The 17,034-nt window shown below is 44.4% G+C and overlaps 1 protein-coding gene across 2 annotated transcripts in view; it reads right to left on the reverse strand.

The window, feature by feature from the left end:
• Positions 1 to 413: 413 nt before the first annotated feature.
• The window catches only part of TMEM33 (transmembrane protein 33), a 34,335-nt gene continuing 17,714 nt past the window's right edge, over positions 414 to 17,034 (reverse strand). For both annotated transcript variants that reach the window (XM_073645618.1, XM_073645614.1), the window contains exons 3-8: positions 13,648 to 13,742; positions 6,214 to 6,401; positions 4,047 to 4,114; positions 3,529 to 3,662; positions 2,927 to 3,010; positions 414 to 989 (exon numbers count right to left, since the gene is read on the reverse strand). In XM_073645618.1, the coding sequence (XP_073501719.1) occupies positions 860 to 989; positions 2,927 to 3,010; positions 3,529 to 3,662; positions 4,047 to 4,114; positions 6,214 to 6,401; positions 13,648 to 13,742 (699 nt within the window). In that variant the 3' untranslated portion in view covers positions 414 to 859. The remainder of the gene's footprint in view (positions 990 to 2,926; positions 3,011 to 3,528; positions 3,663 to 4,046; positions 4,115 to 6,213; positions 6,402 to 13,647; positions 13,743 to 17,034) is intronic.

Genomic DNA, 17,034 nt, shown 5'->3' on the forward strand with positions numbered 1-17,034 from the left:
CAGTGGTACAAGTCATCCTTAAAACTGCAGTGTTTTATGTACCTTTGTTTTACGGTTCATGTGATGCATTAACATCATGGGGATTGGTAGTATAAAAGGAAGAAAATGGAAAATTAAATCTAAAAATTATGATGTCATGGTATTTGAAGAAATATTTTTCCACTGGATGTACACGACATTTAATATATAATACATGTGATGATTTGGTTGTATTGGTGCAGGTATGAATTTTATTGCATCTTTTCAGTGTACATTTGGGGAAAAAAAATGAAAAAATAAAAACAGAGTTGGACATTTCCAGGACCTACATATTCAAAAAATGTTCTAAAATGACTGTGTAAATTAGTTTATCCTATGTACATTTCAACAGTAATCTTTATACAAAGGAGATAATATCAGAAAGAAACATCTCAGAACCAGAAAGTAATATTTCTTTAATTTGTACTATGTTCCTGGAAAGCTGAATCTAAAACATTTAGGGACGACGGTATTTCCGCTTACAAATAGGTTTGTTCTCAGACAAACTTTGTGCATTTTTTTTGCAGCTTACGTATTAAAAACCCCATGCTGCAACTTTCTAAGGCGATCACTGGAAAGGAGATTCCTGACAGTACCGATACAAGAATGTACAAACTAGGGTCGTGTCAAAGGGCGTAGCGGTCAGGATTACATTCACCTAAGGGGAAGAAGTCACAGGGATCACTCTAAGAAGTCGTAACAAGTGATGTATAAAAAGGCAGAGGAGGATTCAGCATGGATCTGTGTGGATGCCATCATAATTGTAAACCATCCGGAGAGCAGAAATACCAGCTGCTAATGCTCATTTACATACATATTGTATAATTTAATTAAGAATAACTTATGCAACGGTTGGTGCTAGTCGGCTTATAAAGGCAATGCTGCTGAGACACAATCTTCTCACAAAGTCTGGACATGCTGGTTTCATTATCAGGTGCTCCAAGATAATCCTCAGCTCTGTGAACAAAGTCCTGGAAAAAGGGGGATTAAACATACTTTATATTAGCAGATCGCCCTTCACTGAAATTGTAGGCTATTGTGCAAAGAAAATCTGGATTACAGGTGTCCCCAACTAGAAGGCAGCAGTGACTCTGACCCAGACAGTCCCGTTAAAGGGAACCAGGTCTTTTCGATGTAATCTGAAAGCAGCATAATGTAGGGGCAAAGACCCTGATTCTAGCGATGTTTCACATACTGGGCCGCTTGCTGTGATTTTAATAAAATCATTGTTTCTCTGCTACAGATCTAGCAGTGCTCTGAATGCAGAGCTCTGTACAACCCCCCCCCCCCACAACACTGATTGGCAGCTTTCAGTGTACACTGTGCATAGGCAGAAACATGCCAATAAATGGTGAGGCAGGGTTAAACAGAGCATGAGGTACATGGCACAAGGCAGCTAGTCCTCTAGTGATAATCTCCTGCTGATTAAACACGGATTTTATTGAAACAAGCAGCACAGTAAATGACACTGGAATCAGGGTCTCAGCCCCTACATCATGTTGCCCTCAGATTAAATAGCAAAATCTTGCTGACAAATTCCCTTTGATGATAAACAGTGGTATGCCCATGGGCCTGTGGCACATACTTAAAGGGGTTTTCCCACGAACAAAAGTTGATTTTAATCAATAGATCTTGGAATAATAATAACTTCCACAATTGAATGTATTTAAATATAATGTTCCTGTGCCGAGATAATCTTATAAATGTGCCCCTGCTGTGTACTGTGTAATGGCGGTGTCTGACTGTGCAGGAACATGGTCTGATCATACCACATCTCCTGGGCAGGGGAGGAAGCAAAAGAGTATACAGACAGAACACCATGGGATCACAGCTGATTCTTTAAAGTAAAATATTGTTTAAAAACAGGCAGGGAAATGTTTTACTTCACAGAAAGTATCAGCTGTGATCCCATGCTGTAATGTCTGTATACTCTTTTGCCTCCTCCGCTGCCCATGAGCTGTGGTATGATCAGACCATGTTCCTGCACGGTCAGACACAGCCATTACACAGTACACAGCAGGGGCACATTTATAAGATTATCTCAGCACAGGAACATTTTATTTAAACACATCCAATTGTGGAAGTTTTTATTATTCCAAGATCTAATGAATAAAATGAACTTTTGTTTGTGGGAAAACCTCTTTAAAGTATGTGTCAAATTATAAAGCATGTTAAATTCAACAACAACCCACTTGTCAGCCTATGCCAAATTATTTAACCCAGGTTGTAGAATAAATAGTTGTAAAAAAAATTCTGAAACTAATTGTGCAATCTTAGAAATCCACTAACTGCTGTCAAGAAGACCCTTTTATAAATGTTCCCCGATGTGTGACACATTGTAACAGAGCTTCACATGATGGCATCTTCCAAAGGCAGAGCCAACTAGACTCGTCTTCTAAAATATTAATAAAAATGTTCTTGGGGTCCATGAGGTCAAGTCCAACCAATTCTCATAAGAATACTGCTCCGCAATTCTAAGAAAGTTTAAAATGGGACCTGCACCTTTCTCAAGAACAGGTGCTAATTTCAGCTTAATAGGAAATCCGACCACCCCTCCACTGACAGCCGTGCTCTCTCGAGATAGATGCAGGTCTCACTGCCATAAATTTCCGAGATAGGAATTCCCCTATAAATCCCACTTTAGCACAGTTGCTTCCAGTCACTCCTTTTTCATTGTGCTGCAGCAATGACATTACATCGACACATGATTGCTGCAGCCAAATCACTGACCTCAGTGGTGGAGCTGAAGTGGATGGCAGTGATTGGCTGCAGCGGTCAAGTGCACAGACTAAACTCATCGCTACAGCACAGTATATGGGCAGTACAGGAATGGTGGGCACTGAAGAATAATAATGCTTCTTTAATTATTTTATGACATTTTTTATAGATGTCAGACAACCCCTCTTACCGGCAGTAAGGATTTCTTCTGGAGGAATAACGCAGGGTTAGGAATCTGTAGTAAATAAAAGGCTGCAACAAGCTCCCCTGACCGCTGTAGAAGAAGCAAAAAATACATAGATGGGGTAACAACCGAATAGGTAATTAGCATCTAATCTAATGAGACTGGCGCAACTCACATCCTCCATTCACAACATGTACACAATGCAGATCTGATTCACTACGTTGTTTGTGGGTTTTCTCTTTGATGTAGTCAGTCAATGACATATGAACGGTAGTCAGCTGCTTATGTTATTTTCCAACAGCAGAGAATATGTTTTCTTTTTTCATTGAGGCTGTAGGAAAGGGGGGTTACCTAATGCTGACCATCAAAAGGGTGCAGAAGAATGGGATATGCTCCTTATGTCCCATGCTGAATTTTGGCTTCTCTTAATGGCCAACATCACAAAAAGTGGACTATTCACATCATGCCACGCATCTTTGAATTTGCTTTTGCAATGTTTCGGAATGGGGGGAAAAAAAAAGTCAAAAGTGACCCCGCTGTGATTGAGTTAAGTCATGTTGGAATTGAACACTAGTCATACTTTGATATTTCTTAATTCATGTCCATACCTGAGCAGCATGAAGACGGTAGCTGGCATTAAAAAGATCTCATTGCAAGCGATGAACTTGAGAATATTTTGCTGATTTGAATTCAGTTTCTCCAGAAGTGACCTGATAAATGGCATACTGTTAGCTCCCTTGGCCTAAATTGGAAAAAAAAGAAATAAAAAAACAACTTTACCCAAATATATCAACATTTAGCATGACATTTACATTATAAAAATCTTACAAGAATCTTTTATGATCAACTCCCTACAATCATGGAAGAAGTACAAGAACATAGTAGGCCACGCAGAGTACCACACTTCGGAGGAATACTTCCAGTGTATAGCTGACATGTACCCATACACCCAGCCTAAACGCCACCGCAAACTTTACTTAATTTCTCCTCTACTTACTCCACCCACAGCTCTTAACCCAATGTTAAAATGAGACCCACTTCTGAATGGCCTACACCACACCCAACAGTGGTGACCGTCGTGGCAGAGGATGGCCGAGACACTCAATAACAGAAGATTGTTACTTACATCCAGGACCTTCTTAGTATATGTTGATGCATGCAGCAATGAAAACAGCAAAACGGGGAATATGCTCACTGAGAAACATTAAGGAACATATCATTGCTACTTCAAACATTACTTCTGGGTTTTCCCTACACATGGATCTCCTGGTCACCTGGCAGGGCTAGGTTTTCCCTACACATGGAGCTCCTGGTCACCTGGCAGGGCTAGGTTTTCCCTACACATGGATCTCCTGGTCACCTGGCAGGGCTAGGTTTTCCCTACACATGGATCTCCTGGTCACCTGGCAGGGCTAGGTTTTCCCTACACATGGAGCTCCTGATCACCTGGCAGGGCTAGGTTTTCCCTACACATGGATCTCCTGGTCACCTGGCAGGGCTAGGTTTTCCCTACACATGGATCTCCTGGTCACCTGGCAGGGCTAGGTTTTCCCTACACATGGAGCTCCTGATCACCTGGCAGGGCTAGGTTTTCCCTACACATGGAGCTCCTGACCACTTGGCAACATTAGGTTTGCCCTAAATATGGCCCCTTAAATCTTAGGATCAATTTTGTAGAGCATTCATCGTCCACTGAGATTACAACACATCAATGAGCTATGAGTCAACCATGAGTCGGAGTCTTGGAATCGGTGTCGGTATAAAATGCACCACAGAAGTAAATCCAGGTCACCACCTGTAGTTCCACACTTCTGGAGCACGGATAGCACCTGGGCAGGGCGCAACATACAATAGAGAAAGCAGAAAAATCCAGCTCACAGATAAAGTCCAAAAAAGTGCATTTTATTTTCCAAGGTACATGAAGCAAAGATTAAAATTGTGTATTCAGACAAAAGAGAATGCAGGCATCTTTCGACGTGTTTCGAGCGGCAAGCGCTCTTTGTCAAGATCAATTTTAACCTATGCTTCATGTACCTTGGAAAATAAAATGCACTTTTTTGGACTTTATCTGTGAGCTGGATTTTTCTGCTTTCTCTATAAAATGGACCGAGTCCGAAATTATATAATAAATTAGGTTCATTAGTGCAATGCAGGATGTGCTGTCAATGTTTCCATAAGAATTTGGGAAAGTTATGAAATGTCCTATAAATGTCTGTTCTGATCTTGATTTAATGATCTTGATGAATCTGTCCGCACTTTATGTACATGCTCAGTAGTGAGGCAAGGCTGTGGAGTCGAAGTCGTAGAGTCGGAGTAAGAAGTCAGGGAAATTGAGGAGTCGGTGGTTTGGCTTACCGACTCCACAGCCCTGATTCATGGTTGTACTCATTTGTCTCAGTCTGAATATTGTCTACGCACAATAACCATAAGCTACATGTGAATCGATAGAGAGAATAGAAAAAAATATATATAGACCATCTATGCAATCAACGCTAAGCTGGTGGGTGCAGCAAGACCCCATTGACAACCCCAAGAACTTCCCATCAAGAAGAAGCATAAATAGCATAATTGAGGAGTCATAAAGCTGAATGATTATGTGGTTTTTACAAACAGCAATTTTCTCCTTTAGTGGGAATTTGAGGACCGTCCAGCAGATCATGTTGCTTCCACTAAACAGTCAAGCAAATCAAAAATGCAGTAGATGTAAAACAGCACATCATGTGGAATGGGGCAAGGGACTGATTTTTACTTGTGTAGTTTGTGTTGCCCAATACTAGTAACATTTTGCATGGCAGCTGATTTGCCTGTATAAACACTATCCCCGTTACAGGGACCCCCTGAATACTATTCAAAATAATCAGCAGTCTCCAACATACACATGCTATTCTTTAGAACAAAGACACGCAGGGGTCTTTATCAAGTGTAGTGTCTATTTCCTGGTGACAAATAAAGGATATTTGGTGGATGCTGGTGGCCTGTTGATCTGTCAGAGACCCTTTGTTTGGGTCCCCCTGATAACTAATCAGGGAGCTCCAGAGTTGCCAAATTTCTTGTAACTTTCTTGTGATGAGAAGGAGTTATATGGAGAGTCAGGAATGGGGGGACCCCTGTAATAGTGATTATGGTGGTCCCAGAAATCTAAGATACAACACCTGGCTTGTAGATGAAATTTTGAAAAAAAAAAAAAAAAATTTCAAGGCCTATATTTATACACCCCGTGTTCAGATGTTACTATGTCTTTTTTTTCCACCCCTTTACATAAAACCATTATAAAAATAACTGGGAAAGGATACTGGTGACAGGGTAGGAATTGACAAAGATGAGTGAATACAATAGGTAGTGGCAGCTGTCCTCTAACAGAGCCTGGCTCAAGAAAGCCCGACTCAGCTGGAAGTGTGGTAACCTCTGGTGTAGCCGGAGGGCGCTGGTGAGGGCATTGGCCAGCAAGGCACGCTGATAAAAACTGGCGGCTTCATGTAAGCTGTAGAAGAGAGAAAGAATTAATCACAAACTTAAAACTTACAGAGTAACCAGTCCATCACCAATCTGGGGCTGCTCTTTCTATTTATTAGACAAGTGGACAGCCTCAGACTGGTGGTTTTTGTAAATATCTCTCTGTGAGTGCTGTGGAATTAATGGCACTATATAAGTGAGTAAAATAAACAAACAAAAATACTTATGAGGAACCCCAATGTCCTCTGAAAAGGCCTGACTTTTTAACAAAAGCTGGGCCTGTATTTACGGGTTGTGGGATGACTGCAAGCAGAGCAGAGCGAAATCCCTCCGGAGCCTTCCTCGCTGTGAAATAGTGAGATCTTGCCCTATACAGTAACTAGACGCTGCTGTGTACGCCACTAGGCGGTGACTGAGCGCCGACGCCACTAGGCGGTGACTGAGCGCCGACGCCACTAGGCGGTGACTGAGCGCCGACGCCACTAGGCGGTGACTGAGCGCCGACGCCACTAGGCGGTGACTGAGCGCCGACGCCACTAGGCGGTGACTGAGCGCCGACGCCACTAGGCGGTGACTGAGCGCCGACGCCACTAGGCGGTGACTGAGCGCCGACGCCACTAGGCGGTGACTGAGCGCCGACGCCACTAGGCGGTGACTGAGCGCCGACGCCACTAGGCGGTGACTGAGCGCCGACGCCACTAGGCGGTGACTGAGCGCCGACGCCACTAGGCGGTGACTGAGCGCCGACGCCACTAGGCGGTGACTGAGCGCCGACGCCACTAGGCGGTGACTGAGCGCCGACGCCACTAGGCGGTGACTGAGCGCCGACGCCACTAGGCGGTGACTGAGCGCCGACGCCACTAGGCGGTGACTGAGCGCCGACGCCACTAGGCGGTGACTGAGCGCCGACGCCACTAGGCGGTGACTGAGCGCTGACGCCACTAGGCGGTGACTGAGCGCTGACGCCACTAGGCGGTGACTGAGCGCTGACGCCACTAGGCGGTGACACCATTAGAGCGGTTACTTTTCGATCACTTCTTCGTAAAGTACGCAGCATGGCTCAGTGCAGAGAGCAAGATCTTGTGAAATCTCTCTCACTGCAAGAGCGGCCACGGAAGGTTGTGGGATCCCACTCAGCATGCACAGCCTGCAACTTGGAAGTTCAACCTCAACTATTGCTAGAAAATCAGCCCTTTTGAAGGATATTAGGAACCTTTCTGAGCGCCTTTGTCAATAGATGATATTTAGAAAAATCACTAATCTCGGATACGCCCATTCTTTTACTAAATAAAAATGGGCAGCCCCAGATTGGTGATATTTACTATTTAACAGCAATCTTAAGATTTTAATCTCAACTTTCTTATTGGGTTATGTTCTTTGTAGGATTACATGGCATACAGTGACCCAAAAAATTTACCATAATTTACGCCAGAGTGGTGTGCATTATATCAGAAAGCTACACCAGCTTATAGGTGGAGAACGTATCAGATTCTGAGCACAGACAAAAGTGTGCCAAACTCATTAGGTGGTGTGGGCGTCCTGAATTTGGTGCACCTTACACCAGCGTACTCTTCAAGATCGGCACAGCAGAAGCCAGTCTATATTAGCCAGCCTCAGTGCCCGGCTGTGTGAAGTGCAGCTCATTAGGTGCTGGAATCCTAATCACGTGCCCCGTCTCACATCCCCGGCCTTCTGCATCCTACACACATTTCCCTATGGTGCCTTGTTGATACTACATATACACAGGCTCAGGGGAAAAAAAAAAAAAAGGGCTTTTTTAAGCCCACCCATACACATTAGATCGTTTGGTTGAAAGCCATCTCCCTCAACTCTCCATACACAGGAAGACTCGTCTCAGACAAGCGTTCCTGTGGTTTTTTAATGAGCGCGCCACTGCTAAACTCTTCGGGGGAGGAGAACAAAAGGTTCAGATGCTGAAATTCAACAAGATCCTTCTCTCCTCTGAATACGGGTCAAGACAGAATAGAGACACCTGTGTACGTGGGCCGATCCCATGCACATACAGTTGAAAGTAATGAGGGAGGAGGGAAGCCATCCGCTCCCTCCTCCATCACACTACCTTTGCGTATCAGACACGATAACGTCATTATTTTGCACCTGCTGTGCCGAGCAGTGAGGAGCATCATAGCGCTCACTGCCAAGATTGCAGCAGCAGGGACTGGGGAGAGGGGAGTATTTTTTTTATTTTTTTTTTTAATGTGGGGCAAGTTATGCTCTATGGAGGGCTGTGTGGGGATCACAGGGGGCGTCATACTGTGTTGGGGTTACCATATGTCGCTTGTGGAGGAATTAACTGTGGGGATATCATACTGTGTTTAAGGGCACTTTGTTGGCATGATCTGTATTTATTAATTCAAGGTTTTTTATCCTCTGTTATTACATATTTAAATTAGACCATTAGGCGATATGCTTTTTACTGCTCTAACATAACATATTATATTATTCCAGTATGCCCCATATGTAATTATGTGTTTATTTTATTCTAATATCTATCAATTAAAATGTACTTTGTTTGTGGGACAAGCCCTTTAAGTTTGTTTCCATATGAAAAAGTTTATCGCTATATATGATAAGGAAAAAACTTCCTCAATTGTAGACATTTAATTTAATAAATATCAAGGTTGGCCTGCGACTTTGGCAAAGTATTTAATTTTGGCCCTCTGTGTATTGGAGTTTGACATCCCTGATCTAGACTTAGGCTGTGTGCCCACTATGCGTTTTCCAAGCGTTTATGCTGTGGAATTTCCGCAGCATAAACGCTTGGTAATCCGCCCTCCATGGTCCCCAATGACAAGCCGCAATGCCCATGCTGTGGATTTTTCCGCAGCATTTATGCTGCGCTCAAGAATCCGCAGCATGTCCATTAATTTTGCGGACACGCAGCGTAATCGCCGCCATTGACTTGCATTGAAACGCATAATATCTGTGTCAGTACATTTGTACACACGGATATTATGCGTTTCTATGTGCGAATGGTACCCAAGTCTGGAGGAGAGGAGACTCTCATCCAGACCTGGGTACCATAGAAACTGTGAAAAAAAGAATTTAAAATAAAAAATAAAGATTATACTTACCTTCCGATGTCTTCCCGGTGTTTTGTCTGCTCCGTCCGGTCTCTTGCAATGCTCGCGCTGTTGTGAAGGACCTGCCATGACGTCACTGAGTCATGTGACCCATCACATGGCTCAATGACGACACCGCAAGTCCTTCACAACAGCGCGAGCCGCCCAACACACCGAACGGAGCAGAGATAACATCGGGAGGACAACGGAAGGTGGGTATAAAATTATTTTTTTTAACCGCCTCCCGACCGCCCACTGTACATAAACGTCCGCGCTGCCTGGGCTCTGTGCAGCGCGGACGTTTAAAAACGGTGGGTGGTCTCGCAGCGCTCAGGACCCCCAGGGTCCTGCAAGCGCTGCGAGAGCGGTGCAGAGGGATAGCTCTGACAGGGAACATCATCGGGACCTGATTGGATCAGGTCCCAGTGATGTTAACCCTTTGCTGTCTTCTATATGCCGCGATCTATAGTGATCGCGGCATACAGAAGACAGCAGGAGGAGAGGGGGTGGTACCTTACCTCTCCGAAGACCCCTGATACCTTCCAGGACCTTGGGCTGCTATGGCAGCTGGAGGTCACATGACCGCCTCCAGCTCTGCCATATATGGTGTCCTGCCAGGGTCAGCCTGCAAGCTGAAGCCTGGCAGGACACACAGACTGTGTGAAGATCTCATGTAATGTAATACATGTCTATTACATTACATGACATCAGAAAAATAAAAATTATTGTCCCATACAGGGACTAAGTAAAAATGAAAAAAAAAAAAAAAATAAAAAAGTTTTGAAACTGTTAAAAAAAAAACAAAATAAATTAAAATAAAATATTAAACCGATAAATCCGTATATTTATGCAAAAATAAAAAAAGTACACATATTTGGTATCGCCGCGTCCGAAACAACTCGAGCTATAAAACTGTCACACTAATTAACTCCTTCTGTGCACACCGTAATAAAAATAAATAAAAAACGGAGCAAAAAACTATGCTTTTTCCTCATATCGCCAAACAAAAAGTGGAAAAAAAATGCGATCAAAAAGCAAAATGGAAATAAAAATGGTACCGCTGAAAACGTCATCTTGTTCCACAAAAAAAAAGCCGCCATACAGCTCCATCAGCCGAAAAATAAAAAAGTTATAGCGCTCAGAATAAAGCAATGCAAAAAAAATATTTTTTCTATAGAATTGTTTTATTGTGTAAAAGCGCCAAAACATAAAAAAAATATACAGTAAGTGTAGTATCGCTGTAAACGTACTGACCCAAAGAATAATGCTGCCTTATCACTTTCACCACACCCAGAACGGCATAAAAAAAAACCTCAAAAAACAATTCCTGAATTGCTGGTTTTTGTTAATTTTACCTCCCAAAAAAAACGGAATAGAAAGCGATCAAAAAATGTCACGTACCCAAAAATGGTACCAATAAAAATGTCAACTCGTCCCGCAAAAAACAAGCCGTCACATGACTGTCGGCCGAAATATGGAAAAATTATAGCTCTCAAAATATGGCGATGCAAAAACTAGATTTTGCAAAAAAAAAGCGTCTCTTAGTGTGTGACAGCTGTCAGTCATAAAAACCCGATATAAATCTGGTATCTCTGTAATCGCACCGACCCGAAGAATAAAGTAATCTAATCAGTTATATCACACGAGGAACGGCGTAAACAAATAAATAAAACCAATTTTTCACCTGCTACTGATTTGTTTATTATGTCTCCCAAAGATCCCAGTAAGGCTCTGCTCACATTTATCCTGCGCTCTGCGCTGAGCACTTACACCAGAGTTTCCGTGTAAATCTCTGAAATACGTGATTCAGATGGAACCCATGACGGAAGATTACCTGTAATGAGGCAGATATAGGCCACTGTGGATGCCGTCTGGCCTGTGACCCCACGGTGTCATTTGTTTTAGGCGTGCATAAAAGTGCGGTTGGCCACAGTTTTGCGCACTTCTGAAAAAAAGGACACCGCTAAACAGAGGCCAGACGGAGTCCAGAATAACTCTGCTGCCTCATTACAGTGAATGGATCCCGCAGGGGTTTCATCTGAATTACATCACTTGGACATTTAGATGGAAACCCCGATGTAAGTGTTCAGGCTAGAGCGCCGGATAAATGTTACGTAAAATGTTCCCAATAAAAGCTTCAACTCAGTCCTCAAAAAAAGCTAGTCCCCACTCAGGTCCGTCATCTGTTAAAAATATAAGGGAATTCCAAGCTACTGGTAGCAGAAAGGCTCTGGAAAAGCGAAATGGCCCTTGCCCCCCAAAAGAAATTCAGAAAATTTTGTGCTCCCAAATCCAAATGCCTATTCTACAATAATTTGTTCTCCAATTGTCAAATAGCGCTCCGTCCCCCCAGATCTCGCCATATGGCTGAGCGGTACGATACAGCCACATATGGGGTATTGACACTTTTAGAAGAAATTGTGTGACACATTTCGGCACCATTTTTACCGATTGCCCTGTGTGAAAATGTAAAATCTGAGGGTAAAACATTTTTTTGTGGTAAAAATATAATTATGTTTTCTTCACTGCCCAATGGTATAAATTTAAAAATACTCACTACTTCCCTAGATGAATTCCTTGAGAGGTGTAGTTTACAAAATGGGGTCACTTGTGGGGGTTTCTGCATGTCAGCGACTCTTCAAATGTGACATGGTGTCTGCTGCCTATCCTAGCCAACATAGCGCTTCTTTCTCTTCCGAACCCTGCCGTACACCAAAGCAGTGGTTTTCCCCCACATATGGGGTATCGGCGTACTCAGGAGAAATTGCACAACAAATTTCATGGTGCAATTTCTCCTATTACCCTTATGATAATACAAAATTAGGGAATGAAAAACATTTTTTGTGGGAAAAATGTGAAAATTTTATTTTTATGGCTCAATATTATAAACTTCTGTGAAGCAGCTGGGGGTGCAAGGTGCTCACCACACATCTAGATAAGTTCCCTAAGGGGTCTAGTTTCCAAAATGGTGTCACTTGTGGGGGGGGGGTTCCACTGTTTAGGCACATTAGGGGCCCCCCAAATGCAACATGGCGTCCGCTAATTATTCAAACAAATTTTACATTCAAAAAGTCAAATGGCGCTCCTTCCCTTCCAAACCCTGCAGTGCGCCCAAACAGTGGTTTTCCCTCACATATGGGGCGCGCTCAAGAGAAATTGCACAACAAATTTTGGGGTCCATTTTTTCTCGTTACCCCTGTGAAAATAAAAAACATTGGGTCTAAAGTAACATTTTTGTGAAAAAAGTTAAATGTTAATTTTTTTCTTCCACATTCCAAAAATTCCTGTGAAGCACCTGAAGGGTTAATAAAGTTATTGAATGTGGTTTTGAGCACCTTGAGGGGTGCAGTTTTTAGAATGGTGTCACTTTTGGGTATTTTCTGTCATAAAGACCCCTCAAAGTCACTTCAAATGTGATGTGGTCCCTAAAAAAATGTTTTTGTAAATTTTGTTGGAAAAATGAGAAATCACTGGTCAACTTTTAACCCTTCTATCTCCCTAACAAAAAAAAATTTTGGTTCCAAAATTGTGCTGATGTAAAGTAGACATGTGGGAAATGTTATTTATTAACTATTTTGTGTGACATATCTCTGATTTAAGGGCATGAAAATTCAAAGTTTGAAAATTGCAAAATTTTCGCCAAATTTCCGATTTTTTCACAAATAAACGCAAGTGATATCGAAGAAATTTTACCACTATCCTGAAGTACAATATGTCACGAAAAAACAATCTCAGAATCAGGGGGATCCATTGAAGCGTTCCAGAGTAATTACTTCATAAAGTGACAGTCGTCAGAATTGAAAAAATTGGCCCGGTCACGAAGGCAAAAACAGGCTCTGGTGCGAAGTGGTTAATTTTCACCATTCTTATTCTTTTTTTTTTTAACTAACTTGGCCACACTATATAAATTCATGCCGGTTGCATGGATTTATATAGTGTGAACAAGTTATCAAGCACTTTTCCAAGTGATGCTAAAATCGCTTGGAAAAGCGCTTGATAACCCGCATGCAGAAATGCATGTGAAGAACGCTTGACAAACGCTTCTACCTGGCTGAAAAAAACGCATGTAAAAAACGCATGCGTTTTTCCTGCCAGGGAGAAGCAGCATTTCTGCATCGTGGGCACTTAGCCTAAAAATACTCATATGTCTAATGTATTTTGTGCAGAATTTACAGAGTTTACATAACTTACCCTAAAATAGGTAGAATAAATAATGCCGAACAGTATACTGTGAACCACCGTGACAGCCACATAGCCGTGTCAAGTTTATTCGCCATCATGAATTGCTAAGAAGAAACAAAAGAAAATATTTTTTTAATATTCATAACATGCACAAAAGTTGATTTATCACCAGTTTGCTATGCAATTCTGCTCAATTATTTTAATATGACTTAACATGCATTATTTTTATGCTACACTGCTCCAAATCCCCTGTATAGCTATAGATGCCAATGTTACTTATAACATGATACAATTCTGTCTGCCCACAGTCACCACTAGAGGGAGAACAAGAGATCACTGTGCACCACTTATATGCTAAACTTAAAAAAAAAAAATCACGCATTATGCATCACAGCGCCATCTAGTGGTGGCTGCAGGCGGCTTGAATCTTGAAATTATTATTCCCCTCTTCATAGATGGATATTGTAAAAACAAGCACTTTTGCAATTTACTGCTTAAATAAATTTGCCGTTCTTGAGATATTAACATTTTTCAATTGTTTACAGCTCGTTACCGAGGAGACCGACCACCGCTGCTGTCTAGTTTGTAAGCTCTGCGCTGAAGCTGGCTGGGATTAGAAGGTAACAGCGCGCTCCATCGATCCTGGCCAACTTCAAAACAGTACTTACAAGCTTTAAAGATAAAGCTTGTAAGCACGGTGCATGTTCTGCTGTCTAGCAGCGATGGTCAGTCTCCAAGGCAACAATCTGTAAACAAAAATAAAAAGTGTTAGTAGCTGAAGAACTGCAGGAAATGTTGATCAGCAGTAAAGCTTGTATTTACAAGCATTGTCCTACAATACTCATTTATGAGAATTTAAAGGGGTTGTCTGAGCCAATGGTATTGATGACGTTGTCTAAGGATTGCTCATCAATATCAGATCAGGGGGTCCAAAACACGGCATCCGTATACTGATCAGCTGCTGTCAGCTCTGGTGGCGGCTGAATGTGAACAATGCTGAACAGCTCAGCTCCGTTCACTGTGTGGTGGCCGCTGCCGAGGGCTGCAGCTCTGCTCCTATTCACTTCAAATGTGCACAATAATGTTTTATGTTTTTTCTAAACGCAGAGCAGAACAGATACGGCTTGTGAATGGCAGCACAGATGGGAGAAGGTCTCATACATACGCACTAGGAGGCGACAGTACGTTCTGCTGTCTCCCAACCTTCCATATCCAGCAGAGGAGCCAGAGCCGGACAATGTAATGCAGGGATGTCAAACACACAGAGGGCCAAAATGAAAAATGTGGGCAAAGTCATGGGCCCCAGACAGTCCCCCACACAGCATTATGGGCCCCACACACACACAGCATTATGGGCCCCAGACAGTCCCCCACACAGCATTATGGGCCCCACCCACACACACACACAGCATTATGGGCCCCCCCCCACACACACACACAGCATTATGGGCCCCACACACACACAGCATTATGCCCCCCCCCCACACACACACACAGCATTATGGGCCCCAGACACTCCCCCACACAGCATTATGGGCCCCACACACACACACACAGCATTATGGGCCCCACACACACACACACACAGCATTATGAGCCCCCCCCCACACACACACACACAGCATTATGGGCCCCACACACACACAGCATTATGGGCCCCACACACACACAGCATTATGAGCCCCACACACACACACAGCATTATGAGCCCCACACACACACACAGCATTATGGGCCCCACACACACACAGCATTATGGGCCCCACACACACACAGCATTATGGGCCCCCCACACACACACAGCATTATGGGCCCCCCACACACACACAGCATTATGGGCCCCACACACACACACAGCATTATGGGCCCCACACACACACACAGCATTATGGGCCCCACACACACACACAGCATTATGGGCCCCACACACACACACAGCATTATGGGCCCCCCCCACACACACAGCATTATGGGCCCCCCCCACACACACAGCATTATGGGCCCCCCCCACACACACAGCATTATGGCCCCCCCCCCACACACACAGCATTATGGGCCCCAGACACTCCCCCACACAGCATTATGGGCCCCACACACACACACACAGCATTATGGGCCCCACACACACACACACACACACACAGCATTATGAGCCCCCCCCACACACACACACACAGCATTATGAGCCCCACACACACACAGCATTATGGGCCCCACACACACACAGCATTATGGGCCCCCCACACACACACACGCATTATGGGCCCCACACACACACACAGCATTATGGGCCCCACACACACACACAGCATTATGGGCCCCACACACACACACAGCATTATGGGCCCCACACACACACACAGCATTATGGGCCCCACACACACACACAGCATTATGGGCCCCCCCCACACACACAGCATTATGGGCCCCCCCCCCACACACACAGCATTATGGGCCCCCCCCACACACACAGCATTATGGCCCCCCCCACACACACAGCATTATGGGCCCCCCACACACACACAGCATTATGGGCCCCCCACACACACACAGCATTATGGGCCCCCCCACACACACACAGCATTATGGGCCCCCCCACACACACAGCATTATGGGCCCCCCCCACACACACAGCATTATGGGCCCCCCCCACACACACAGCATTATGGGCCCCCCCCACACACACAGCATTATGGGCCCCTCACACACACAGCATTATGGGCCCCCCCACACACACAGCATTATGGGCCCCACACACACACACACAGCATTATGGGCCCCACACACACACACACAGCATTATGGGCCCCACACACACACACAGCATTATGGGCCCCACACACACACACACAGCATTATGCGCCCCACACACACACAGCATTATGGGCCCCACACACACACAGCATTATGGGCCCCACACACACACACACAGCATTATGGGCCCCACACACAGCATTATGGGCCCCCCACACAACAGCATTATGGGCCCCACCACACACACACACCACAGCATTATGGGCCCCACACACACACACACACACAGCATTATGGGCCCCCACACACACACACAGCATTATGCGCCCCACACACACACAGCATTATGGGCCCCACACACACACACACAGCATTATGCGCCCCACACACAGCATTATGCGCCCCACACACAGCATTATGCGCCCCACACACAGCATTATGCGCCCCACACACAGCATTATGCGCCCCACACACAGCATTATGCGCCCCACACACACACACAGCATTATGGGCCCCCCCCACACACACACACACACAGCATTATGGGCCCCCCCCCACACACACACACACAGCATTATGCCCCCCCCCCCCACACACACACAGCATTATGGGCCCCACACACACACACAGCATTATGGGCCC

Source organism: Phyllobates terribilis, unplaced genomic scaffold (assembly GCF_046119375.1).
Source record: "Phyllobates terribilis strain yellow unplaced genomic scaffold, ASM4611937v1 Scaffold_1__5_contigs__length_1240528914, whole genome shotgun sequence".
NCBI lineage: Eukaryota > Metazoa > Chordata > Amphibia > Anura > Dendrobatidae > Phyllobates > Phyllobates terribilis.